Source organism: Alternaria metachromatica, assembly GCF_023757995.1.
Source record: "Alternaria metachromatica strain BMP 0045 chromosome Unknown scaffold_12, whole genome shotgun sequence".
Classification (NCBI taxonomy): Eukaryota; Fungi; Ascomycota; class Dothideomycetes; order Pleosporales; family Pleosporaceae; genus Alternaria; species Alternaria metachromatica.
The window spans coordinates 456514-483654 of NW_026055503.1; the positions used below are offsets into that span (position 1 = coordinate 456514).

A 27141-nucleotide genomic window follows, 5' to 3' on the forward strand; every position below is an offset into this window, starting at 1 on the left:
CGTGGTGAGCTGTCATTGCTTGTCGCCATTCGCCGCTGCCTATGTGGGAGGAAGTGGCTGCTAGACGTGCAAAAAGCGAACATCGCAACACCATCCGCAAACAACGCGTCCCCAACCGTTACTACGATTTCCACGCCTTGTGTTGCACTGCATGACCCCGAATTGAGGAGCCAATCAGACGCTGATCACTCCGCTTCCCCTGCCGCTCCCACTAGTCAGGATAAGCGTGTGACGGCCGTGCGCGTCGACTTCGCGTACGCCTACTCAGGAAATATACTGAGACAAAGGCACCACCATCACCGCCGGCGCACCGAGTCCCTTGTGAGAACCAGCAATCACTCCGCCTTCCGTCCGTCGCTACTCCGCTCGAAGCGCAAACCACATGTCTTCATAGCGACACACGCGATAAACAATCAACATGGAGGGACCCTTGAACCCAGGGGCGCCCAACGGCAGCATACGCACACCCAGCCCCTCACCACCCTCGATAGACCCCCAGCTCATCGTCGACCACCTGGAAAAGGTGCTTGACGTCAGTCTGGGCGCCTCCAAGGAAGATCTTTTTGCACCCGGCAGTCTGCTCTCGAGCGCCAAGCTGCAGGACACGCTGCAACGATGCGCCCGCTTCGCCTCCGAGGGGCAGTCCGCGCTCTACGTTGTGAAAGACCGAGCCGATGAAGCCCGCATCGATGGCCTGGATGGAGCAAACGGCAGGTACCCTTCTGACGAGGAAGGAACCTCCAGACTGACACAAGCAGCAGGGGCGACCCAGCGCTTCACCTACACCATTTCGACTGAGATTACCGCTTCTCCTACCTGCGCAGCATTTGTTGTTATTTCGAAGCGACCGATACCCATAGATCCCGCGATACCCCTTAGCCAGCAGGTCCTTATTCAGACGCTGCCCGGTTTTATACTTTCTAATAACGCTTCTTCGCCCGACGGCACTCCCTATGAGTTTCTTCGTTCTCTCATTCAGTCTGCGGTCGAGCCGTACTTTGACACCTACACCAAGAGCACGCGCGACCTGGCGGGGAAATACAGCAAGGGCGATAATGATGCGAGGACGGGTATTTCGGCGACACGGAAGAAGATTGCGGAACTGGCCGTCAGTCTGGGCAATCTGGAGCAGAATGTTGAGATTCCGGAGCTGCTTCTGCCTCTCCACCCGCTCATCCAGAGTGCGCTCGACGATGCTGCCCAGCACAACGTGAAGCCCTCCCCAGAACTCATTCCCCCTGGCATTGTTCAAGACAGCAGCTTCCTTAACGGATTGCAGTCGACGGTCAACGGATGGATCAAGTCGATACAGACAATTACAAAGACATCCCGAGATGTATCAACTGGGACTGCAGCGCAAGAGATCAATTTCTGGATCTCTATGGAGTCAAGGCTGCAGGACATTGAGACTCAACTGGGCAGTCCCGGTGTTAGGCTCACTCTGGACGTGCTGAAGAATGCGAAACGTTTCCAAGCGACGGTCAGCTTCAGCGCAGATACCGGACTCAAGGAGAGTACAGATCTGGTCCAGAAGTACAACCAGCTGATGCGCGAATTTCCCCTCGACCAGCTGCTATCTTCGACCTCACTACAAGCAGTACAGGAAGCGATACAGGCCATTTTCAGCCACATGAACAAGAAGCTTCGCATTTGCCCCTACCCCGTCCGCCGAGCGCTTCCTCTCGTGGAGGCTATCTCTGGTGACCTCGACAAGCAACTGCACAATCTGCTACACGGCAAGACACTCATGCACATGGACTACCCTGAATTCCAGGCGATCATGGCTGTCGCTGAGAGCATCTGGCGCACATGGGAGGAAAACGTAAAGGAATTCACTAATGTTGCTCGCGAGGTGACTAGGCGAAGGAACGAGAAGTTCATCCCGATCAAGATTGCAGCTAGGCATAAGGAGACAGAGGAGCGCATTCGCTACATTACAACGTTCCGCAAGAACCACGAGCAGCTTCAGCGAACCATCGTTAATGTCCTGGGTTCACAATCTTCCTTGTCCGAGAGCGCGCCCGCCAAGGAGGCGGTGATCATCGAGGAGATCGGTGATGTTGACGCCGTCAAGGAAGTCAAGGAGGCTTACGATGTGCTCAAGGACGTCGATGTTCTGGATGTCTCTCCTGAAGGCACACGACTTTTCGAGCAAGCAGAGCAGAAGTACAACGAGCGTACTTCCCGTGTCGAGAACTCCATCATCGCTAGGTTGCGAGACCGTCTTGGTACCGCCAAGACCGCCAGTGAGATGTTCCGCGTCTTCTCCAAGTTCAATCCGCTTTTTGTGCGACCTAAGATTCGGGGAGCCATTTCCGAATACCAGACTCAGCTCATTGAGAATGTCAAACAGGATATCTTGGCACTTCACGAGCGCTTCAAGCGCCAGTACGGTAATTCGGAAGCTCATGCCATGGCGCAGCTTCGCGATTTCCCTCCAGTCTCCGGTGCTGTTATCTGGGCTCGACAGATCGAAACACAGCTGGAGAGCTACATGGGCAAGGTCGAAGATATCCTTGGTAAGGACTGGGCGCTACACGCTGAAGGTCAAAAGCTCCAGGCTGAGAGCAGCATGTTCAAGAAGAAGCTCGACACCAGGCCGATCTTTGAGTCATGGCTTCAGGAAGTGGCGAGGAGGAAACTTCAGATCTCGGGACGCCTCTTCCTTGTCAGCAGGAACCGTGCCGCAGGAAACATCTTGGAGCTGAACGTCAACTTTGACGCGCAAGTCATTGCGCTGTTCAAGGAAGTTCGTAACCTGACATGGCGCGGCTACCAAGTGCCTCACGGCATCAACAACATCTCGAAAGAGGCCAAGCGTGTCTACCCCTACGCAGTCAGCTTAATGGAGAGTGTCCGCACGTACACCCAGACTCTGCGCTCGATTTCTGAGATTGGCGGAGTTGCGCTCTTACTCAACAACTACGTTAACGAGGTTCAAGCGCTTGTCGGCAAAGGTGTTCCCCTCAAGTGGGAGTCTTTTGTTCATGCTTACGATCTTCACGTCCGACAATCTGGTTTCCCTGTTGGCGGTGGTAGCGTCCGTAGTGAGAGCAAGCATGTTCAATTCGTACGTGACTTCGCAGCTACAACGTCACTACTCCAACTCAAGGTTGCAACGCTCATCAACATCAACGCTGCGATTGAGAAGTCGCTCAAGGATTTGGAGACATGTCCTTACACCAAGGAAGCCTTCCAACAAAACCTCGAAACTATCCAGAAGTCCATCGATCAGCTCAACCTTGAGAGCTACGCCAATCTTGACTCTTGGGTTTCTGATATGAATGCGCGCATCGAATCGATACTGCTGGTCCGTCTCAGCCGAGCTATTGCATTGTGGATTGAGGTCTTCAATAATGTAGACGAGGAAGATCGAACTCGACGCCCAGTCAGTGAAGTTGTCTCGACGGAGGCACCAGAAGTCAAGCCGACTCTGGCGCGGTTGACTCTTGAGATTACCATGCGCAACCAGGTCATTTACCTCAGCCCTCCGGTAGAATACGCCCGTGCAAGCTGGCTTGAGCAACTACAGCAATGGCTCGCCATCATTTGCACTCTCCAGAAGATCAAGGCTTCACGATACGAGATCCGACTCGAAGCGACCAACGACACCTCTGCTAGCCAGTTCTCTGACTTGCCAAGCCGGTGCACCGACTCGCTTATTGAAGTCTATGGCGCTGTCGAAGGCAAGCTCCGTGACATCTCATCATATGTGGATGAGTGGCTCCAGTTCCAATCTCTATGGGATCTGCAGTCAGACCATGTCTACGACATCCTTGGCGAAGATCTTTCACGATGGCTACAACTACTCCAGGAAATTCGTAAGACTCGCGCTACCTTCGACAACTCTGACATCAGTCGCCAGTTTGGCTACGTCACTGTCGACTACGACCAAGTGCAGGTCAAGGTCAACGCCAAGTACGACCAATGGCAGCAGGAAATTCTCACCAAGTTTGCCAGTAGGCTTGGTCAACGAATGAACGACGTTTACGTGCAGATAGAGAAGGCGCGTAAGGATCTTGAGATGCAGACCCTGGAGGCCTCATCCACTGCTCAGGCTGTCTCTTTTATTACAACAGTACAGCAATGCAAGAGGAAGGTTCTCGAATGGGAGCCAGAGATGTCCACTTTCCGTCAAGGTCAAGCAACTCTGGCTCGCCAGCGTTACCAGTTCCCGTCCGAATGGCTGCAGATGGAACAGATCGACCATGAATGGCAGACGCTGAACGAGGTTCTGGAGAGGAAGACCAAGATTGCGAACGATCAAGCTGACGCGCTGCGCGCCAAGATTGGCGCGGAGGACAAAGTCGTCAGCCAGAAGATTGTGAACATCACCGGAGAGTGGGCAGAGGACAAGCCTGTTGCAGGAAATCTGGCGCCAGCCGAAGCCTCAGCCATTCTGGCCAAGTTCGACCAGAAGCTTAGCCAGCTTCAGAACGAGTCCAGCAACATCTCGAAGGCCAAGGAAGCTCTTGGACTACCACCATCTCCAGAAAACGCACTTGAGACCCTGCTGGAGGAAGTGCAAGACTTCAAATCCGTTTGGTCTGCGCTTGGCACCATCTGGGCCAGCATCGACGACCTTCGTGAGGTGCTGTGGACCAGCATCCAGCCCCGCAAGCTGCGACAGAACCTTGACAACTTGCTCAAGATGACCAAGGACATGCCCAGCCGGATGCGCCAGTACCAGGCTTTCGAATTCGTTCAGACTACCCTTAAGCAACTTCTCAAAGAAAACACGATTCTTGCAGAACTGCGCTCTGACGCCGTGAAAGAGCGCCATTGGGTCAAGATTTTCAAGAACCTGAGGCCACAGAATCGATACTCCGCCATCTCCATGACACTCGGTGATGTCTGGGACCTTAAGCTCGGCCCTAGCGAAAAGATCATTCGCGATGTCATTACTCAAGCAGCAGGTGAGATGGCACTTGAGGAGTTCATCAAGCAGGTCCGCGAGACTTGGCAGAACTACTCTTTGGAGCTCGTCAACTACCAGAACAAGTGCCGTCTTATCAGGGGATGGGACGACCTGTTCGCTAAGTGCAGCGAAAATCTCAACTCACTGCAGGCTATGCGCCACTCGCCTTACTACAAGGAGTTCGAGGAAGAGGCGTCTTCTTGGGAGGACAAGCTCAATCGCGTGCATGTTCTGTTCGATGTATGGATCGATGTGCAACGTCAATGGGTCTACCTGGAGGGCGTGTTCACTGGTAACGCTGACATCAAGCACCTGCTCCCTATGGAGTCGGCTCGTTTCCAGAACATCAACTCTGAGTTCTTGTCAGTCATGAAGAAGGTCTCGCGACAGCCGTTCGTGCTCGAAGTCCTCAACATCTCTGGTGTGCAGAAGTCGTTGGAACGCCTCGCCGAGCTATTGAACAAGATCCAGAAGGCACTCGGAGAGTATCTGGAGCGCGAGCGTGTATCCTTCCCTCGCTTCTACTTCGTTGGTGATGAGGATCTACTGGAAATCATCGGTAACAGTAACGATGTTATGCGTATTGCCAAACATCTGCGAAAGATGTTTGCTGGTATCTCTGGACTTATCACTGATGAGGACGGCGTCATTCAAGGATTCACTTCCAAGGAAGGAGAGGAGGTTACGCTTCGCAAAGAAATCTCGCTCGTCAAGACACCCAGGATCAATGAATGGCTCGGCGCCCTTGAAGCCAACATGAAGACTACTCTGGCCGAGTTGACTTTCGAAGCTTACGAAGAGTTCGCTCAACTCATTGAGCCTGATGCGATGGACCCGGAAGCTTTCACCAACTACATCGCCAAGTACCCAACGCAAGTGGTCGTCCTCGGAACGCAGATCGCTTGGACCCATGCCGTAGAGAAGTCTCTCTCTGAAGAAGGCACGACCTTGCCTCAGTTGTACGAGAAGCAAGTAAACGTCTTGAAGCTCCTCGCTACCGCTGTTCTGGGCGACCTTGAACCCATTCAGCGTCGCAAGTGCGAGGACCTCATCACTGAGTTTGTACACCAGCGAGACGTCATCCACAAGCTTGACAAGGTCGGTGCACGCTCTCCTACCCATCACATGTGGCTACTATGCATGCGATACATGTATGAGCCCGGCAATGATCTCTTGCAGCGACTGAGGATCAAGATGGCAAATGCCGTTCTCGACTACGGTTTCGAGTACCTGGGTGTTGCCGATCGCCTTGTGCGCACACCTCTTACCGACCGCTGTTTCCTCACCCTCACCCAGGCGCTTTGTCAGCGACTTGGTGGTTCGCCATACGGTCCTGCTGGTACTGGTAAAACTGAGTCGGTCAAAGCTCTTGGTGTACAGCTTGGACGCTTTACCCTTGTGTTCTGTTGTGACGACACTTTCGACTTCCAAGCTATGGGTCGTATCTTCCTTGGTATTTGCCAGGTTGGAGCCTGGGGTTGTTTCGACGAGTTCAACCGTCTGGAAGAGCGTATCCTGTCGGCGGTGTCTCAGCAGATTCAAAACATTCAGCTAGGTCTCAAGAAGGGCGCTGAGGACGACAAGTCTCAGATCGAGCTTATTGGTCGTCAACTGAAGGTCAACGGTAACACTGGAGTCTTCATCACCATGAATCCTGGTTATGCAGGTCGATCGAATTTGCCCGACAACCTCAAGAAGCTCTTCCGAAGCGTGGCCATGTCCAAACCCGACAAGGAACTGATTGCTGAAGTCATGCTGTACTCCCAAGGTTTCTCGCAAGCGAAAGAGCTGTCGAAGCAGGTCGTACCGTTCTTCGACAAGTGCTCAGCTGGTCTCTCCAAGCAGGCTCATTACGACTTTGGTCTGCGTGCACTGAAGAGTGTGCTCGTCAGCTCTGGTGGATTGAAGCGAGCCCGCATCGCCGCTCAGCAAGACTCTCAGACTCTGGATGAAGCCAGTATGGAGCCTCAAATCATCATCCAGAGCTTACGCGAAACAATGGCACCGAAGCTTATCCGCTCTGATGTCGAGCTCTTGATGGCCATTCAAGAGGAGGCTTTCCCTGGTGTGGAATACATCCCTGCGCCTCTCGACAAGTTGACCGAAGCTATCCACAAGTGCGCTGCGGAGTCGAAGCTCGTGGTCAGCGATTCCTGGTTGACCAAGATCATTCAACTTTACCAGATTCAGAAGTTGCACCACGGTGTCATGATGGTCGGTTCTTCCGGATCTGGAAAAACTGCTGCCTGGAGGACGCTTCTCTCTGCCCTTCAAGCGGTGGAGGGAGTGGAAGGCGTCTGTCACGTCATCGATCCCAAAGTCATGTCAAAGGAACAGCTTTACGGAACTCTCGACAGCACCACACGCGAGTGGACCGATGGTCTTTTCACAAGCATACTGCGTAAGATCGTCGACAACCTCCGTGGTGAAGACACTAAGCGTCACTGGATCGTATTTGATGGTGATGTTGACCCTGAGTGGGTTGAGAACTTGAACTCCGTGCTTGATGACAACAAGCTTCTCACCCTGCCAAACGGAGAGCGTCTCAACTTGCCATCCAACGTTCGCATCATGTTTGAAGTTGAGACTCTCAAGTACGCCACACTGGCTACCGTTTCCCGTTGCGGTATGGTCTGGTTCAGCGACGATACTGTGGAGGTCGATATGATGATTAAGAATTACATCGAGCATCTCAAGACTACACCCTTCGAAGACCTCGAAGACGATTCGGTCGCTCCAGGTCAGATGTCGCAGAAGACGATGACGACACAGGGTCTCATTGCCGACTTCTTGCACATCAAGCTCACCCAGGACCGATTCATTGAAAAGGCTCTCAGCATGGCTAGGAAGTTCAAGCATATCATGGAGTACACCGACATTCGTGCGCTCAACACACTGTTCTCTCTGCTCAACAAAGCATGCCGCAATGTTCTGGAGTACAATGTGCAGCACCCGGACTTTTCCCTTGAGGATGACAAGATGGAGACTTATCTCGCGAAGAAGTTGCTCGTAGCCTTGGTCTGGGCTTTGGTCGGTGATTGCCCTCTTATGGAGCGCAAACAATTTGGAGATCTTATCGCTGGCCTTACTGACGTTGAGCTCCCCGCACTCAATGAGACCACTTCGCTCATTGATTACGACGTCAAGCCTGACAAGCCTGAGTGGGATACATGGCAGAGCCAGGTACCGAACGTCGAAGTCAATACCCATTCCGTTACTCAAACCGACGTGGTCATTCCCACGTTGGACACGGTTCGCCACGAGGATGTTCTCTACTCTTGGCTTGCGGAGCACAAGCCCCTCCTCCTTTGCGGTCCTCCAGGTTCTGGAAAAACCATGACCTTGTTCAGCGCACTTCGAAAGCTACCCAACATGCAGGTTGTCGGTCTCAACTTCTCCAGTGCCACTACCCCGGATCTTCTCATCAAGACGTTCGAACAGTACTGTGAATACAAGAAGACTCTTAACGGCGTGCAACTTACTCCTACTCAAGTTGGTCGCTGGCTCGTCATTTTCTGCGACGAGATCAACTTGCCAGCACCCGACAAGTACGGTACTCAACGAGCTATCTCCTTCCTGCGACAGCTTGTTGAGCATAACGGTTTCTGGAGGACATCTGACAAGACTTGGGTTACACTCGATCGCATCCAATTCGTTGGTGCTTGTAACCCTCCCACCGATGCTGGACGTACGCCCATGGGCCTCAGGTTCCTACGCCACGCTCCGCTCATCATGGTCGATTACCCTGGACAGCAATCTCTTCTTCAGATTTACGGTACCTTCAATACCGCCGTACTCAAAATTATCCCGACTCTACGAGGTTACGCAGACGCTCTTACGAGGGCTATGGTGCAGCTATATGCGGAGTCACAAAAGCGCTTCACACCGGATATCCAGCCACATTACGTTTACTCTCCTCGTGAGCTTACTCGATGGGTACGTGGTATCTACGAGGCACTACGACCACTTGAGACTTTGCCGATCGAAGGCCTCGTTCGTATCTGGGCACACGAGGCACTCCGCCTGTTCCAGGATCGTCTTATCGCAGAGGAAGAGAGGCAATGGACTGAAGAGTGCGTCCACCGTATTGCGGCTGAACACTTCCCTACCATCGACGAAGAGAAGGCTCTTGGTGGCCCCATCCTCTTCTCCAACTGGCTGTCCAAGAACTACGTGCCGGTTGAGCGTGAGCAGCTTCGCGAGTTCGTCAAGGCTCGTCTCCGTACCTTCTGCGAAGAAGAAGTGGATGTGCCACTCATCCTATTCAACGACGTGCTCGAGCACGTACTTCGCATCGATCGTGTCTTCCGTCAACCACAAGGCCATCTTATCCTCATCGGTGTCAGTGGATCTGGAAAGACAACCCTGTCTCGCTTCGTGGCCTGGATGAACGGTCTGAGCGTCTACCAAATCAAGGTCCACGGAAAGTACTCAGGCGAAGACTTTGACGAAGACTTGCGTACTGTGCTTCGACGATGCGGTTGCAAGGGCGAAAAGATCTGCTTCATCATGGACGAAGCCAATGTTCTTGACTCTGGTTTCCTCGAGCGCATGAACACCCTCCTGGCCAACGCGGAGGTTCCTGGTCTGTTCGAAGGTGATGAGTACGCTTCCTTGCTTACTGCAATCAAGGAGGGTGCGCAGCGTCAAGGCATTATTCTCGACTCACAGGAAGAGCTGTACAAGTGGTTTACGGAGCAAATTGTCAAGAACCTTCATGTTGTATTCACTATGAATCCACCCGAAGAGGGTCTTTCGTCGAAGGCAGCCACCAGTCCTGCTCTTTTCAACCGTTGCGTGCTTAACTGGTTCGGAGACTGGTCAGACCAGGCTCTTTACCAAGTCAGCTCAGAGCTCACACAATCTGTTGATCTCGACCGCGCCAACTACGTTGCACCGGATAGCATTCCCGTTGCTTACCGCGGACTCACCCTTCCGCCTTCCCACCGCGAAAGTGTGGTCAATGCCATGGTCGCTGTACACCACTCGCTACGCAGCAAGAACGCGAAGTTACAGAAGACACAGAACCGGAAGATGTACCTTACCCCACGTCACTTCTTGGACTTCGTTGCGCAGTACGTCAAGCTTTACAACGAAAAGCGCGAAGATCTCGAGGAGCAGCAGCGCCATCTCAACGTCGGTCTTGAGAAGCTGCGCGAGACATTCGACAAGGTCAAGGAACTGCGAGCAAGCCTTGCACAGAAGCAGACGCAGCTCACTAAGAAGGATGCAGAAGCGAACGAAAAGCTGCAACGTATGATTGCGGACCAGAACGAGGCGGAACAGAAGAAGGCTGGATCGATCAAGATGCAAGCTCAGCTTGCGAAGGACAAGGAGGAGATTCAGAAGCGACAAGAGGTGGTAGAACACGATTTGGCGGCTGCCGAGCCGGCTGTGGCGGAGGCACAGAAGAGCGTGCAGAACATCAAGCGACAGCATCTTACCGAAGTCCGATCTATGCAGAATCCTCCTGCTGGTGTCAAGCTCGCTTTGGAAGCCGTCTGCACGATTCTTGGACACAAGCCCGACAGCTGGAAGACTATCGTTTCCATCGTCAGGCGTGACGACTTCATCGCCAGTATCGTACAGTTCGACAACGAGAGGCAGATGACTGCAGGCCACCGCAGGAAGATGCAGAAGGAATATCTTTCCCAAGAAGACTTCACTTTCGAGAAGGTCAATCGCGCTTCCAAGGCTTGCGGTCCCCTTGTACAATGGGTATCTGCGCAAGTTACCTACTCCGACATCCTTGACCGCGTCGGTCCCCTACGTGCCGAAGTCGAGAACCTGCAAGTTGAGCTTCAGAAGACAGAGGAGGGCGCCAAGGAAACCCAGGTCCTCATCCAGAACCTCGAGGAGAGCATTGGCCGATACAAGACTGAGTACGCGGCTTTGATCAGTGAAACTCAGGCCATCAAGACGGAGATGGCGACCGTTCAGTTCAAGGTCGACCGCAGTGTCCGCCTTCTCGACAGCTTATCCTCTGAACGCGTTCGATGGGAGGAGAGCAGCAAGTCTTTCGATTCTCAGATCGACACCATCGTTGGTGACGTCTTGGTTGCAGCTGCGTTCATCGCTTATGCCGGTTACTACGACCAACAGTACAGGAAAGCGCTTACAGAGGACTGGTACGATCACCTCAAACATTCCGGAATTAGCTTCAAGCCAACAAATCCATTCACGGAATATCTCTCGACTGCTGATGACCGCCTGAATTGGCAACACAATGGTCTGCCGGTCGACGACCTGTGCACCGAGAACGCCATCATCCTGCAGAGGTTCAACCGCTACCCGCTTATCATCGATCCTTCTGGCAGAACAACAGAGTTCTTGCAGAACGAATGCAAGGACCGCCGTCTCACGGTGACTAGCTTCTTGGATGATTCATTCACCAAACAACTTGAGAGTTCCCTGCGTTTCGGTAACCCAATCTTGATTCAGGATGCCGAACATCTGGATCCCATCCTTAACCACGTTCTCAACAAGGAGTACCAGAAAACTGGAGGTCGTGTGCTCATTCAACTCGGCAAGCAGGAGATCGACTTTTCGCCGTCTTTCCGCCTCTACCTGTCAACACGCGATCCTTCCGCCAACTTCGCTCCTGACATCTGCAGTCGTACCACGTTCGTCAACTTTACTGTCACGCAGAGCAGCTTGCAGACACAGACACTGAACGAAGTCCTCAAGTCCGAGCGACCTGATGTTGATGAGCGCCGATCCAACCTCATCAAGATGCAAGGAGAGTTCGCAGTCCATCTTCGTCAGCTTGAGAAGCGACTGCTTCAAGCTCTCAACGAGTCGCGCGGTAACATTCTGGACGACGACCGCGTCATCGAAACGCTCGAGACGCTCAAGAAGGAGGCCAAGGAGATTTCGGACAAGGTCTCCGAGACCGCTGGCGTTATGACAGAGGTCGAGAACATCACAAAGGAGTACACTGTTGTCGCTCGTTCTTGCTCAGCTATCTTCGCTGTGTTGGAGCAACTGCATCATCTCAACCACTTTTACCAGTTCTCGCTCCAGTACTTTACTCAGATCTTTGAGACTGTGCTGCGCAAGATTCGCAACTCCAACATCACTGGTCATGCTGCCCGTATTGAGCAGATCGTTACTGAGCTCTTCGTTGACGCATACCGCCGCACTTCGCTCTCCTTGCTCCAGAAGGACCGTGTTACGTTCGCTATGCTGCTCGTGCAAGCGGCGCCCTACAAGATGGACAAGGCACACATCGATCAGATCCTTGACCCCGACCTGAAGGGTATCGATGTGTCAACCGAGACAGAGCGCAAAGAGGAGGCCATGGAGCGTGCCAGCAAGATCCCGATGTTTAAGGAAGAGCTGCCAAAGATTGAAGAAAGCGCTTGGGATGCTTTCCTCAATGAAGAGATGGGAGAGCGACATGTACCGCAGGCTTGGCCAGAAGATCTTACCAAGTTCGACAAGCTACTACGAGCTCTCGTCTTGGTCAAGCTATTCCGTGTGGATCGCTTCGTACCCGCCGTCGAGCGTTTTGTCACTGAGGTGTTTGGCAAGGGCATCCTAGATGCCAGCGGTGATCTGGGCGATATTGTCAAGCAAGTCAACGCAGTAACCCCGGTGGCGCTCAGCTCCAGTCCCGGATTCGATGCAAGCTACAAGGTCGACAATCTTGTAGAGAGGGAGCAAGTCAGCTGCACAAACATTGCCATGGGTTCCAACGAAGGTGCCGCATCAGCCGACAAAGCCATCGCTAACGCCGCCACTACAGGCAACTGGGTACTTGTCAAGAACGTCCATCTCGCCCCACAATGGTTGCAATCGCTTGAGAAGCGTCTTGAAGCTCTCAAGCCCAACCCCGACTTCCGTCTCTTCCTGTCAATGGAGTCCAGCCCCAAGATTCCGGTCAACCTACTTCGCGCTTCTCGCGTCCTATCCTACGAGCAGCCTGCTGGAGTCCGTGCCAACATGAAAGACTCGCTCTCTTCGTTGGCCGAGAAGGCCACCAAGCCGCCGGTGGAGAAGGCACGTGTCTACCTCCTCTTGTCCTTCCTCCACGCAGTCATTCAAGAGCGCCTTCGCTACGCGCCGACTTTGGGATGGAAGGGCTTCTGGGAGTTCAATGACAGTGACTACGAATGCTGCAGTTTCATCATCGACACATGGGTCGACACCGTCGCACAAGGCCGATCTAACATCGCCCCTACCAAGATCCCATGGGAGATGCTCCGTTACCTCATCACAGAGATGTACGGCGGCAAGATCGACGACGCAGAAGACTGGCGCATTCTCGCTTCTCTCGTCGATGCTACTATGACACCAGCCGCCTTTGAGGACAACTTCAAAATCGTCAAGGATACCGAGCACAGCGAAGGTCTCGAACTACCTACCTCGACTAGCTGGAAGGACTTCATGGGCTGGGTCAATGACCTTCCCGAGCGCGAGCCGCCTACTTACCTTGGCTTGCCTGCCAATGCCGAGAAGCTGTTGCTGGTCGGTCAGGCCAATGCCATGGTTGGCGGTTTGAAGAGGGTGTTGGATATGTTGGATGAGGGCGAGCAGGTTATGGCTGAGGCAGAGACTGAGGTCGAGGGTTAGTGGTCTTATGACCTGTATTAGGCGTACTCTAGATGAGTGTCGCGATTTTTCTTTATCTGTAGTTTTGTTCGTTAGCTGGGCTTATAAGGCGTTTCAACTTGGGTTTCCGTGGTTCAAGGGACGGTTCGCTAGTTTACTGGTATACCCATAAATCTCATTGTTCAGTGTTTACTTGAAGCAAAAGCCCGTGTGAGTCCTAGATGTTGCTAATTGATAGGTACATGTAGTCTCCGAATCATCTCAGCTTACACTGAGTCGAGAAGTCTCCCAGCCAGATAACACTCGTCAAGCCCATGATTGTGCAGATGACATGTCACATCGTTGAGATGCAGGCTTAGACATAGCGCATCATGCGAGCTCACCGAGGTTGCCTTGCGCCTTCTTACTTGCCCGACCTCTTGCCCAGCTCAAATGCCATGGCCATGCCACCCCGATTCTCCAACTCCGACTTCCTCTCTTGCAATCTCTCCCATTCGGAGTCTGTTCTCTCCTCTTCCAAAGTCTCTCTCTTGTAGCGTGCTTGTGACTTCTCCGCTTCTAGCACTTCCTTCCTGTTCGCCATGATCTCAGGTACAGCTCGACGCGCCTTCTCAGCTTCTTCGTTACGCTTAGTGATTGCAGCTTGGATGGTGGACATCTCAGCAATCACGATCGGATCTTGCATGTCGTTCTGTATTCCCTGAGCGCATGCTTGCGCAATGGCGGTATACTCCTGTTGCTCTTCGTCGGCAAGTCCGTCGAGAGCGAGAGATATGTCTTCTTCTTCTTCTTCTGCGAGTGTTTCAATAACCTGATAATGCTTAGCGGTCTCGGAAGAGTGAGTAGCAATGTCCTTGAGAATGCTGATGTACTCATCGACGACTGAGACATCTCCAGGCATGGCGGAGGTAGCGATGAGGTCTTTGGTGGCCTTGGTCGTGAGGTTGTCTTGTGTAGCTACGACGATGTTAGAGTTTGTGTCGGAGTCAGAGTCGGAATCAGAGTCAGAGCCTGAAGATCCGCTTTCGATGACGATGGGCTTGTGCCTACGGCGACCGAGAGCGAAGACGGTAGAGACGGGGGTGGCAGTACTCTTTCCCTTTTTACGGCTTGGCAGGCGCACGTTGGTCGATGGCGTCGAAGGCGGACTCAGCATAACGGTGTCTGCATCTTGCTGTCCATCAGACTCCGGCTCGAACAATGGACTCTGCTCTCGCTCTCCTGATATGTCTTTCATTTCTGACTTCTTGTTACTACCCGTCTTATCCATGGTCGCTCTCTTGCGCTTCGCGACCGTCTTGCTCGGAGTCGCAGGCGGTGGAAGACGTGGGTCGACCTGAGAGAACATGCCATACCTGCCGGTCGTTGCCGCGTTAGGTCGATCGGGATTCATGGCTGCGTAGTGTTGACGGACTCTGTTGGCCTTGGGGTCGATCTTGGCTGGGGGGCTGTTGTCTTCGGATGCCTGGCTTGATGAGTCGCTGATATCCACCACGCGGGCCTTTTGGGCTCGCCTCGGCACAGCTGACATGACGGTGTTAAGTGTTGGGAAGCGGATGTAGGAGGTGGGAGAAGGAAGTGTCACCGAAGGAATATAAGATATTTATATAATTGAGTGGATGGGCCCAGCGCATCTGTGGTGACTGCGAGTCGAGGTGACCTCGAATTACTATTGTTTCTGCAGAGGCAAGATATCAATACAAACCCCAAAGGGCTGACTATATCGCGAGATGAATGGAGTCTGCGTCACCGCGAGAAGCGTTTGCTCCACCATCCTTGCCTTCCAAGGTTACGCCTACGCCACTACCCTCCTGAACGCTACCCACCCACCCACTGTCACAACCTCCGTTTTTCCGAAACATTTACGCCGGGCGTGGTGACCTGTAGAGGCCGGGTCTGGCATTTTGTCACATTTGGGTGCTGCCCGTTTGCGCTTCTTGCTTTTCGCTTCGTTTGCGTCCGGAACGGGTAGGTCCAGAGGATGTTGCGGTACTTCTCGAATAAGTTTACGTGGCCCAGCATCTAGGTCTAGACCTGGAGCTACAGGGCAACTAATCTGCTTGGAAGGTGTAGCTAGATTGGCCTTGGGTACGTTGGCACCTTTGGGTAGTAGTAGAGGAAGAAGAGTGCGAAGAGTTGTCGATTCGTGCGACGGTGCTGCGGTGACCGAAGCGGGCTTTTCCTCTTTCTTGCGACGCTTTGGAGCCTGCTTGACCGCTTTCCTTGTTTTCTTGATGGTGGCAGTAGAAGTAACACTAGGCGCGGCAACAGGCGGTGTGTTCACGTCTCTTATGGGTGTTTGCTCGAGTCGAGGTGCGACTGCCGTTGACAAGTTCAGAGCATGTGGTAGTTTTGCAGGTGAAGAAGCCCTACATGAACCACAATGCGCTGTCGTCTTCTGCGAGGGTTGGACATAGGGCTCTCCAGTCACTTCAGGTCGGTTTTCAGTAGGACACGCTACTGGCCTGACCGCGGAGTCGAGAGGCAGGCAATCTTGGGTGACTCGCGACGCCACTTGACATACTGGAGGGCTCGCCGTCTGCTGCGACGCAGCGGTCTTGCTTTGAGAGTGCAGGGAAGCGCTCTTTGAAACACATGTAGACTTCAGCAGCCGCTGCGGCGGTGTGTTCGGGTTGAGGAGTTGATTCAGGTTCATGGCGACTGATCTTCGAGCTGAATGTGCAATAGGCGAGCGGGTTGTTAAGAAGAATACCCAGCAAGGATGGAAGATAATTTGTATTAAGAATGTATGGGGCTGCATTCAAGCGCCTATATACCGGAATTCGCATAACTAACCAGAGTTCTCGTTATGCTGAGAGCTCAACCATGGTTCGCACACGTGACCGCCCATCACACCCGCTCTTATTAGTCACTCTCCACATCGAGCGTCCTCCGCCTCTTGAACATGTTCCTCACCTCAGCCCTGCGTTCTTCGATCTCGTCTCTCTTCTTCTCCAACTCTGCGCGCTCTCGTTTCCATTTCTCCTGGAAAGCCTCGAAGCGCGCATCCATAACCTCCAATTCGTGATCAACATTGTTGAGGTCCTTCGTCAGAGCATTTTGCTGCATGACCAGCCTGGTGAGGGCGTCGAACTCTTCGTCTTCGGCTGAGCGCTTGGAGTTGCGCGGCGGGGCTGTGGGTGTTGCATCTGCTTCAAGGCTGGCAGATTTGGGAACCGAAGTTGTCGGCAGCGGCTTCTGCGTTGATGTTGCATGAGGGATTGTACGACGTGCGATTGAAGGGGCCGACTTACGCGCAACGCTCTGCGGGAAGCGAGGCGCTTTAGGCGTGGGTTCATTGGCCAGCGTCGACTGGGTGTTCTGCTTCTCTGGGGTGTAGGAGCTTTCGCTACTCTCATCTGCTATACTGTCATCCATTGGTACGGTACCCGATGATTTGAAGGCGCTAGGGCCCATCTGATCAGAGATGTACTCCAGTGCGCAGCGGAGACGCTCGGGGTAGGCCTTGGTTTCGTGTAAAACGCAGTCCGTAGCAATTCCAGCTGCGATAAAATACCACTTGACCATGAGCGTCAACCTGGCTTTGTCAGGTGGGTCGCTTGGACCGGTACTTCTGGGGTAGGTTTTGCTGAAAGGGTGCAAGATGCGCTGCTTCCCTGTAGCTTCGGCGGACATTGACGCGTAGGTACCACGAGCGCTTTCCAGGTAAAATCGGATTTCATGGAAACCCCGCTGCGCTATTCGTACCATGTAGGCATAGATCCTGTGCTCTGTCTTCGCATGGGTTCCGACGAATAATTTCTTCGGTTGGGCTTCTAGGATGTACGTCTGATCCAAGAATTCCATGTCATGAGCATCGGGAATATTCTCCAAGAGTCGCAACGCGCCGCGCTCAGCAAGGTATGACCATAGTAGTTGCAAATCCGGATTTCCGTCCCAGCTCATACCATGTGGGGTATCGTATGTGACGTTGCTCTCAGGTGCGTTTACCAAGCCATTTCGGTTGGCAGACAGCAATCCATTCGGGCTTTCCATGTCTTCCGGCTCTGAGCTTTCCTCCACGGTCTCGCCTGTTTCTCGGGGGTGCTTATAGGTCCCATGGCTTCCATCGGTATTCCCGTAGACCTTTCTCAGCACAGACGATAACCGCCGACTAAAGTCATCGTTCCACGCATCGATTTTGCTTATATGACCTTGCAAAAGGAAGTAGTAACGTATAATCATGCTAAGCATTCGCTTCTTGGTCTTCGTTCCATCTGTGAAGTATTTGAACGGAACGATGAGAGGCTTCGTCATGGCTTCATCTCCGGTGATTGATGGCAGCGTCGAGGTCGCGCGGTCATCGCCAATGGATCTGAGGCAGTAGCGAACCTCCCAACCACCGCCGGATGGCAGCAGATAAGTCAGCACGTTGCGGTTGCCTACGTTTCCGATCAACAGACTTGGGGATTCCGCCTCATCCAGTGCATTTTCAATCCAGGTCAGGGAATCCGCTGGTGGCAGTGCATCCATGCAGGAGTCGGCGCCGGCCTTGGCCATTAGCTTTCGAATTGTTTGGAGGGACATTTTCCGGTTTTTGTGGAAGGTGATAAGTCGCCGAGGATAGCCGTCTGTGTCGCGTTCCAGCGCATCCGATGTCTGGTCAATTGTTTGTCAAGGATCACGGGCCTTGTCGCCAGCAAGTCGCGCGATGATGTTGGCGCGTCTGAGCTACAACGCGTCGCCGGAGGCTTGACCCCCTGCACTCAAGATATATGACAAAGCATGCGGAGAAGTCTGGTGCATACTACTCTGGACTACAGCAAGATATATCGCAATGGACGGGGTATTGATGATAAGGCTAAGAAGATGCAGGTCGCAGGAGCGTTGCTTGTTCCGGGAAGGATCAGGCGGTCCACTGCCGCTAGCGTGAACACGTGCACGTGCACTGGAGTACTCGCGTGCGACACCTTCTATGGTATTCTCGAATGACGTCCTATCTAGTGGTTGTGTATTTACGCGTTTATTGCGACAGCATATGAGGCTCAGGCAGTTGAATTATCATTCCTATCAGCTTTTGGCTATTGAGATAATTATATATACAATTGAGATCTGAAATCTTCCATCGAACAGCACACATAGCTGAGAGTGAGCCATCTATGGTGATACTACCACTGATTCAAAAAGCTCTCTATCGGCTCGCAGTTCGATACCCCTAAAGTGCGGTCTTATGGAGATACTTCCACTAGGTTTACCTTTTTGCTCTTTTTTGCTCCCCAGAATGCGCTTTCACCTTCACTTTGGGGACCAAATGCGGCAATGATGTCACACTGCAAACGCAACTCACCGTGACTTCGAATTGAGATTTACTAGCTCTATTGTTTTTGACCTTTGATCTCAGCTTCTGCCATCCTTTTACCAACTACATACCTTCCGCGATGGCCGCAAGCGCGAAAACACAGCCCCCGGGCGCCTACATCTACGACGAAATCGTCAAGATCGCAGAAGAAAGCTTCCCTGACGCCTACAACGCGCTCCTCGATGTCGACGACATGCCCTGGGAGCGGCCTGACTACGACCGTGTCGGCTTCTCCTCGCACTCCCTCTTCCTCGGTCACATTGTCGTCGACGGCCTCACACACAAAGTCTCGGCATACATGACAAGCGAGGGCAACATCCAGCTCTTCCGCCGCAGCATCAGTCTCTCGCGACGCGATAACGAGCGCCTCGCCCTGACAAGCATTTGGACGCATCTGCAAGAGAATGTCGAGCGCCCGGGTCTGCACAATTTGAAGGCACTGTGCGGATTCTACTTCGTCGCCGCCGGGTATGCAGACGTGGTGAATGCGAAGAAGGGTTGGTTCCAAGATCTGGAAATGGCTTCGAGGAAAGTTGGTCTGGGCCTTGGGGTCCTGGATGATGAGCCTGTGGTTTCGGGACTGGGTGAGGAGGTGGAGAGGAACGTCGGAAAGGCCTTGAGTTCGCACGATGGCGACGTCGAAGACAACGTGGGTTCTGGAGACGAGACGGACGTCACGGTGGGCGCGGTGATGAGGGGCCTGGGTGCTGGGGTCGATGAAGTCAAGGTTGCACACATCCTGCAACGGCTCCTGATCGTAGTCAAGACCAGGCAGGAGAGCTGGGGTGAGCGGATTGAGGCGGAACTGAAGCGGGCTTGGCCAAACTACAAGAAGCACTGGAGATAGGAACACAGCCGGGCTGGGATTTGAGAGATAAGAATACCGCTAGAACGCTAAAAACGACGAGACTACGGAGCTACTGCTGTTGCTCCTTGCACCTTTGCTGCTTGGTCCATTTACTGAACTTGTCCTTCTTCCATCCGCTTTTCCAGGTGAGTGTGACCCTTTCTCCATCGATGTTTAACTTTTGTGGCTCCTTATGTGTCCCAAAGCGTACACTGCTGCTAAGGTGACATTTAGTCGGCGGGTTCTCGTTCCAATTCCTCTGATTAACCGAGGAGTACGACCACTGAACGCAGTATTTGCTGTTGTCGCAGGACTCTTGGCATGCCTCTGGCGACGCTTCTCCGTTCCCAGCGCGATCCGCGTCCTGATGCTCGCCGCCTTGAAAAAGGATGTTCCACCGGTTGTTCGAGGACTCGGAGGATAGGTTGTCCCAGTCATTGCGTGTGTAGTTCAAATCTTCCGGGGTCATGAAGCGATACCACAGATCTGCAAAGCGCAGGGTGGGCTGGTCCGAGGGTCGGTCCTTCTCCAATCTGAGCAGATCGCTGCCGATGTCCGGTGTAATGTGGTGCATCAACAAGATAGGCTCACACCATATGGCAGGCGAGAAAGGCACCGTGCTTGGGTCGAATCCAGAGATGCTGGGCCAGACTGTGGTGAAGGTGATTTTCACCTCGGCCTGCAGCGCGCTGGCGACGAGATCAAACGCTGTCGTGTGGTCCGCGATCTGCTCCCGCCAGTTCTGGATAAAGTCTTTGCGCTTCTTGAACAGCTCCAGCATCACTCCTCGCGAGAGGATGAACGACGTGCCTCCGGCGGCGAAGGGATCGGGGACGCGCGCCGTCGCTGGGGCAGGTGGGTTGCCAAAGAAGTGCTTCGCGTCTGGGTCGTGTTGGCTCAGCCAATCGAGTAGGTTCGGCCTGTTGACGTACGTCTCATCGCCGGCGAAGACATACCAGCTGCGGTCTGGCCTGTACTCCCACGCAGACGCCATTGTCTCCAGTATCTTGTACTTGTCCAGGATCTCCATCTCCCTCTTCTCTTCTTCCGGGTCCTCCTTCTTCAACTTGGCCAAGGGTATGCTCCTTCGCGCATAGTCGACCTGAGCGCGGTATCGCTCCAGCTGCTTCGTCTTCTGTATGAAGTCGGATTTGTAGCGCCAGATGACGTCGAAGACGGGCCATCTTCCGATTTGAGTCTGTAGGTCCGAAAACAGCAGGAGCGTGCCGTGGTCTTGCTCGTTGGTGTTGAGGATGAGAGGCGTGACTTTGTTGTAGACGTCGTTTGCGGTCGTGGTGACGGCGACGACAAGCTGGTCGTGGTCGACCTGGTGCGGGCCGAGGTTGGACTCTTGCTGCGGGCGCTTGCTCGGCGGGAGCTCTTCGTCGTCGTAGGTGCGCGGCCAGCCCTTGACCCAGAAGAAGGCATATATGAGGATGACGCTGAAGACGAGGCGGGCCGGGCGCGGCAGGTGCTTCCGGTAAGACGACATGGTCGCTAGCGTTTGCTGTGTGGCATCTGTCGGATTAGTAGCTAAAGGAGAGTACAGAGATCAAGATCGAAGATGCCCAAAACGTGTTTCACCCCATCGCAATGGCCCGATCCATGTTTGAGAAAAAGCGCGTTGTGAACGTCCGCCCGCATTCAGGGGAGCCTAGGCCCGACCGAGACGCGTGGAACAGGCCTGGTGTGGCGCGGCCTCGTATTGCTGAGGGACACGCGTCGCGGGGGGGATCAGTGTAACATAGCTCTGAGACCACTATCTACAGCATCGACAATACTTTCGCATTCCAAGACGCGAACTACATAGTGCAACGGCGAGAGACGCCGCATGAGGCGTTCCTGCCCTCTTGGCGATGCATCGGAGGAACAGCTGGCAATCTCCGACGATCACCAGATCGCCACTACGACTCCCTGCGTCTACGATCCCTCTCTTCCTCGTCACATTCCATCAGCTCCGGTACTCATCATAGCTTCTGCAGCCCGAACTGGCCATGAGTCTGCGGTCACGATGCGTGTACGGTACGCTCACAGCAGCTGGCCCGTATATCCGATAACGCCGAAGCGAGCACCTTCCCCTCACCTGGACCTGTTGGGCCGTCTCTATAAAGTAAACAGTGGAAGATCTTGTGCAGTCTTGAAGAAAATAAAGTCCCAAGCAGTGATAAATCTGAGACGCGATGCAGCAGGTGGTGATCATATGGAAGAAACCGATGCTGACCTCGTAGCCACTCACCTCGATCAGGCAAACCATCAAGCAGATGTATACGTCCGCCTGCGTCAATACCATCTATCAGGGAAAGCAAATGCCAAAGTGGCCAGAAAGTCACTCAATGGTGCGACCGCTTGACCGGTTGCTGTTTTCCGCGGCAGGCACACAGTATCTGCTTGCTGTGGAAGTGTCAGTGTTTACTCGACGATCCACTCCCATGTAGCAAACCGCGAGCCAATCTTCAAGGTGGTTATAAGCCCCCCAACCAGGCATTTCCAGGCATTTCTCTCGTGGGCCACACAGTTATACTAAAAGGGGGTTGAGTACTGGGTTATTCATTGACCTCCCTGCGATTTCACTACCTTGAACCATTGGCGGCCTTCGATCTAATATGGTGTGACACAGCGATTAGTTGCGCGTATTGCCCAATTGCAGATTGGAACATCGCGCCACGCAAGTAAGCATAGTTGTTAATGTCACGCTCTCCTTTATATAACAACCTCTCGAAACAATTCAACTAGATCTTCAACCCGGGCCATCTGTCAGTTCCTCGAGTCTACTCAAGATGTCAGACCAGAACCCGGAGTCGACAAATTGCCAAGAGGGGCGTCCAGAATGGCAGGAGGAAGGGTTCAGTTCCCATCAAGAATGGCAAGACTGGCGAAACGAATATCTGGCAACCGATAATGCCTACGACACCCAGGCGGAAGACCCATCCCCTGATGACAGCGATGAAGATGAGGGCTTTGACGAGGAGTTCGTCAGCGAGCAAGGATCACAGAACGAAGAGGACGACGACGAAGAATCGGAAAATGGTGAGCCTGAAGGAAACGTCGAGCCCGAAGACGGCAGCAACCCCGACAAACATTCCAAGGCTACAGACAACGGCGCGCCTGGAGCAAACAACACTCCGAATGTCGACGAAGCTGAGCTCACTTCTATATACGGCTTCGGTAAGTAATCGAATAACCTCTGCAAGACGCGATCTAACGCAGTAGGTAGCGCACGACAAGAACAAAGACTATGCCCTCGTTGAGCAGTCGGCTCGTGGAGCCCTCAACGCTATCACCATAGCCCTGCAAGATATCATTAACAAGAGCCAAGCGCGACAAGGTGATCCACAGAGTCTTGCGAAAGAGATCGAGAGCGCCTTTGCCACGACTTTACCTACGTATCTAAGCGTCCAAGCAGTGCTCCAAGGTGGACAACAAGTCAGTATCTTCTCACAGATGGATATGAGAGCACCCAGCTGACTGAATCCAAAGGCTATTTGGCGGCCATCTCCCCTCAGCATCTTTCCTTCACAAAGTAATCAGCCATTGATCGGAACCTCTACCGCCGTGTCTGTTCCACCCTCTCCGCCTCCGCCGCCACCGTCAACGACCAGCGGTCTCGTATCCTCCGCCCCGCAAAGAAATGTACGTTGCATCTTTTGATATCATCCGCGCTACGCTAACATTGTATAGGACGTCAGCGCTTCTCAAGAAAACGAAGACGTGAACAGCGACAATGAGGAGGAATTGAAAGAGACTACAACACCACATCTCGACTAGAGCGACTCGGGTCTATATAAATACACAAGTTGATTCATGTAAGAGGCATGGCGATGGAAGCGCTAGGTGTAGCCTGCTGAAGACAGTTGTACATAATGAAGAAGTCATGTTGGGTCAAGCTTGAGCTTCCAAGACAGATCGAGGATGCGATATAAATACACAGTGTACGGGTGTCGCGGTTCCTTCGTAAGTGCATGGCTGTGAAAGAGGGTCTGTATGTAGGCCTGATTTGGACGAGCACTTTTCACCGGCAGAGAGACTTTCGTCACCGTTCACTCGACTTTCTCATACATCGTTAAGTCTCTCGCGATCTCAACACCCTGCATCCTCTTCAACCCCAACGCCGCCAGAACCTCTTCTCCTCAACATCACCATGACTCGTGCCACAGCGGCTACTGATGCTGACATCAATGTCACAGGTCTAGGTCAAGGCCCCGTGGCACTTCCAATCCGAGCGCCTTCGCTCGCCGTTTCGTCTCCGCTTTCGCCTGCTCAGGCAAATCCCATCAAACACTACGGCAGGGATGCGAAAACCTTCAAAGCCGCCGACCTCCGCTTCGATGACGGCTCGTTCAACAAGCCTGGCACAAAGGCCTACTACAAGAGCTTTGGGTTCCGCGAGAAGACCAAAAGCATCAACGATCAGAAGATGACCGGAGAGAGGAACGAGAAGCAGTCACTCGTCATGATCTTCAGCAGAAATGCTGTCAGGCGATCTGCCCTGACGGGGTCTGTCGCAAACAGAGCTCGGAAGCTGAGTAAGAGGCAGTAAGTGTGCTATTTTGATCCAACTGAGTGAGTCTAATATCTCCATAGGAAGTTCATGCGCAAGGTCAACAACGACGAAAAGTTCTTCAAGTGGGATTGAGTACCTGCAAAAGAAGCGGAGTAGGGAAAGAGACACTGGGTCCGACTTCCGCTCTGGGAACGAGGCCTGACGTCATGAAAGACCTGAGAAGTGGCTATCGGGCGGCGAGTGTCGATGTCTGTTCTTGCCCTGTTCTGCGACGATGGCCGAACATAAGAACCGTCACTGCTCTCATGCTCATATCCTACTACTGCGCGTTTGTTTTGCAGTCACGTTCATCAAGAATCGCACGCGATCACACAGCAGTATCACTCAGATTATGGACCCTATAAAGTCTTGTTGCCTAGCTGTGTGTCATAACCTACGCCTACTAACACCCTTCTCTTTCTCTTCCACTCCCAAGATTGCTCTGCTATACTACATCCCTAATGCCTAAAGCATTCAGCGTCCCACATGATTCAGGTGGTCGCCGTACTCCGCCAAATCCCCCACCGACCAGGAAAACCGGCCTCTCTATGAGCGACTTCCAGTATCAAGGTCCTCTAGAAGACGACCCTGTTACCACCATAGCCCGTGGTCTCCGCGAGAAACGACTGCGATTCACCAAAAAGATACCGAACGATCACGACAGCGATATCTGCTCACCAAGAGACCGTCGCAGTGCCCTTTCCGTATTCGACGAAGCCATCGAAAAGATCTGCGAAGGCAACCGCCTGGAAGTAACTACGGAGGCCGACTACAAGATCAGGGTGATCTTAGGGATCACCAAAGCGCAACCCTCTGCTTCTGTGTTCCAGAACAAGCAACAACTCTCGCCCATAGATCCCCAGTATGCAGAGCCACGCATCGAATGGCACGACGATCCATACAGCTATCACTCAACTTGGAGGTTGCAGCATTGGCGCAAAGACGGCTGGCCTGATTCGTTTCCTGAGAGGGCCATCCAGAAAGAACGAACTATGCAAGGGGAGCCGAGGTCTTGGAAAGATCAAGACTGGGCTGAGCCTGGAGGACTTAGTTGAGCATCGGTTATCGTGGCGGGAATGATCATGATTGAGAGTTACAAGCAGCGGAGGTAGCCATCCAGGACCTGAACTTGCTGGAGAATCATATAGGTATAAACAGGTCCTATGTATTGGAACTGGATGAGAGTCTGACGTTGTGTTGAGATGCACTCGTAGACTCTCTTGAATCCTGATTCCGACAATGCCTTCAATTTCTAGTAAGCTTTAATGTGACTGAGCTTATACCGGACAGCTAACCTATCTTCTCAAGCTATTTCACACCCATTGTTGCCCTAGGGTGTAGCACTGTGCGGTCACAGAGTAGGTACGCATGTGAATGAATCCCCATATCAATCGTCCTGAAAAGCCTAGAGTCCATGGTTTAATCTCTTGTTTCTCAGTAAAAACGCACAACTACTGACCAAACATGCCCCGTCTAATAGAAGGTACTTCGCTATGGCGAGCGATAAAAGAAAGGGCAAATGATCAGACCGAACCAGGCCATCCGAATTCGACATCGGTAGTAGAGGTGGCTCCTGCTGAAGAACAGACCGCTCTACCCGAACGACAGGATGCCAATCCTTCAAGTACTTCTACAACCCATATCTCACAGCGTGTTACAAGATCCAAGAGCCACCATAGTGGAACTTCTGCATGGGTTCGCCGTACTACACGTAATGTGAACGAGGTTTCTACGGATCAAGTTCTTACCGAAGAGGAGCAGCTGGAAGCCGCTCTGGCCGAGTCTTTGGCACAAGCGTCCGCGAGGCCCGCCCAGGAAGGCCCAGTAAAGCAGACACGGAAGAGGCCCTCAAAGTCCAGGGGTCTCCTGACTTCGCAGAAAGCGCAGGAAGCATTACCTCGACTCCATGGACAACACACTGCTCTGAAGCTGCCAAGACTAAGAATTACAAACGACAGAATATTGGTTGTAAGGGAAGTAGACAGCCTAGCGCAATCGCTGGATACTGACGAACCATTGGATGCTTTCGATCTTGAGCAAGCTAAGGACCTCGAACGTCAACGGCAACTCCTATATTTAGCAAAGCTCGAACGGCAGGAAGGCTACATACCCCCTGTTCAAGGTGAGCAAGAAAGCGCCATGCGCAGCACGCTTGTTCACGATGTGGATAACGATGACTTCACTGCTGCATTCATCCTAAGGGAGATGGCAAACAGTGACATCACTGCTGATCCTGAGAGCATGGACTTTGTCCAGAGGCTCATGAATCCGTCCGCTTCTGGAAGGACTTTGGAGTCGACCCACTCGGCTAATAAAGAGAACACGCGCGAGGATCCACCCCTTCGTCGTTCGACACGAAATAAGACTTCCGCTGCTCCCGGAAGTAAAGATTTGTGCTCAAAGACCATCGAATCTGAGCAACCAGCACCTGAGCCCTTGAAACTGGATGAGGGCGAAGGTTTCATGCCATCCGCGGAAAATGACTTCAAGTTTAAGTACGACAGCCCTTCCGGACTTCAAGCTAAAGAACTTGACGCACTTCTGAAGCCTCCGAGTCGTCCTAAGGCCTTTCCGGCTGATCTTGCTGGTGAGAAGACTTTCGGCCATAAGAGCTACAAAGGTTTTGGTAGTAGGCCGAAGGAGAATGCTGCAAACGATAGGGTCAGAGAAATGGAACTCGAACATGCGCGAACACAGCAAGACGTAGAGATGGCTATGGAGCAAGAGGATATGTGGAGCGAGTTTTGGGGTGTTGATGAATGGAAGGAGTAGACCTTTCTCGAAGACGAGAAGATGCCCAAATCCTGCTAGGGAAATCTTTTGTGCACATACCTTCTTAAACCTAGTAAGCAGTGACTCAATTCACGCATTGCAAATCAGGCGGCCATCCACTACAGACATTCTAGAATCAATTGCTCATTCACGTTGATTTTAGTGATCTGCCTAACTGTGGCGGGAATATAGCCCGTCGTAAGCCGAGACAG

At 52.9% G+C, this 27141-nt stretch overlaps 8 protein-coding genes across 8 annotated transcripts; 5 read left to right on the forward strand and 3 right to left on the reverse strand.

Annotated features, from left to right (window-relative positions):
• Positions 1-418: 418 nt before the first annotated feature.
• RO1 (Dynein heavy chain, cytoplasmic) lies at positions 419-13492 on the forward strand (the record flags this gene model as incomplete). Its single annotated transcript, XM_049332828.1, has 1 exon — positions 419-13492. The coding sequence occupies one exon, from the start codon at positions 419-421 to the stop codon at positions 13490-13492; it is 13074 nt and encodes a 4357-aa protein (XP_049188070.1).
• Positions 13493-13874: 382 nt separating this feature from the next.
• On the reverse strand, positions 13875-15002 carry J4E83_005913 (uncharacterized protein; the record flags this gene model as incomplete). The annotated part of the gene is made up of 1 exon (XM_049332829.1): positions 13875-15002. The coding sequence occupies one exon, from the start codon at positions 15000-15002 to the stop codon at positions 13875-13877; it is 1128 nt and encodes a 375-aa protein (XP_049188071.1).
• Positions 15003-16336: 1334 nt separating this feature from the next.
• J4E83_005914 (uncharacterized protein) lies at positions 16337-17998 on the reverse strand (the record flags this gene model as incomplete). The annotated part of the gene is made up of 1 exon (XM_049332830.1): positions 16337-17998. One exon carries the CDS (start codon positions 17996-17998, stop codon positions 16337-16339), a length of 1662 nt encoding a protein of 553 aa, XP_049188072.1.
• Positions 17999-18849: 851 nt separating this feature from the next.
• Positions 18850-19617, forward strand: J4E83_005915 (uncharacterized protein; the record flags this gene model as incomplete). Its single annotated transcript, XM_049332831.1, has 1 exon — positions 18850-19617. One exon carries the CDS (start codon positions 18850-18852, stop codon positions 19615-19617), a length of 768 nt encoding a protein of 255 aa, XP_049188073.1.
• A 70-nt stretch (positions 19618-19687) lies between these two features.
• Positions 19688-21109, reverse strand: J4E83_005916 (uncharacterized protein; the record flags this gene model as incomplete). The annotated part of the gene is made up of 1 exon (XM_049332832.1): positions 19688-21109. One exon carries the CDS (start codon positions 21107-21109, stop codon positions 19688-19690), a length of 1422 nt encoding a protein of 473 aa, XP_049188074.1.
• A 1285-nt stretch (positions 21110-22394) lies between these two features.
• On the forward strand, positions 22395-23382 carry J4E83_005917 (uncharacterized protein; the record flags this gene model as incomplete). The annotated part of the gene is made up of 3 exons (XM_049332833.1): positions 22395-22782; positions 22832-23040; positions 23296-23382. The coding sequence occupies 3 exons, from the start codon at positions 22395-22397 to the stop codon at positions 23380-23382; spliced, it is 684 nt and encodes a 227-aa protein (XP_049188075.1).
• Positions 23383-23755: 373 nt separating this feature from the next.
• On the forward strand, positions 23756-24250 carry J4E83_005918 (uncharacterized protein; the record flags this gene model as incomplete). The annotated part of the gene is made up of 2 exons (XM_049332834.1): positions 23756-24150; positions 24199-24250. The coding sequence occupies 2 exons, from the start codon at positions 23756-23758 to the stop codon at positions 24248-24250; spliced, it is 447 nt and encodes a 148-aa protein (XP_049188076.1).
• Positions 24251-24618: 368 nt separating this feature from the next.
• On the forward strand, positions 24619-26929 carry J4E83_005919 (uncharacterized protein; the record flags this gene model as incomplete). Its single annotated transcript, XM_049332835.1, has 2 exons — positions 24619-25207; positions 25722-26929. The coding sequence occupies 2 exons, from the start codon at positions 24619-24621 to the stop codon at positions 26927-26929; spliced, it is 1797 nt and encodes a 598-aa protein (XP_049188077.1).
• Positions 26930-27141: the final 212 nt, after the last annotated feature.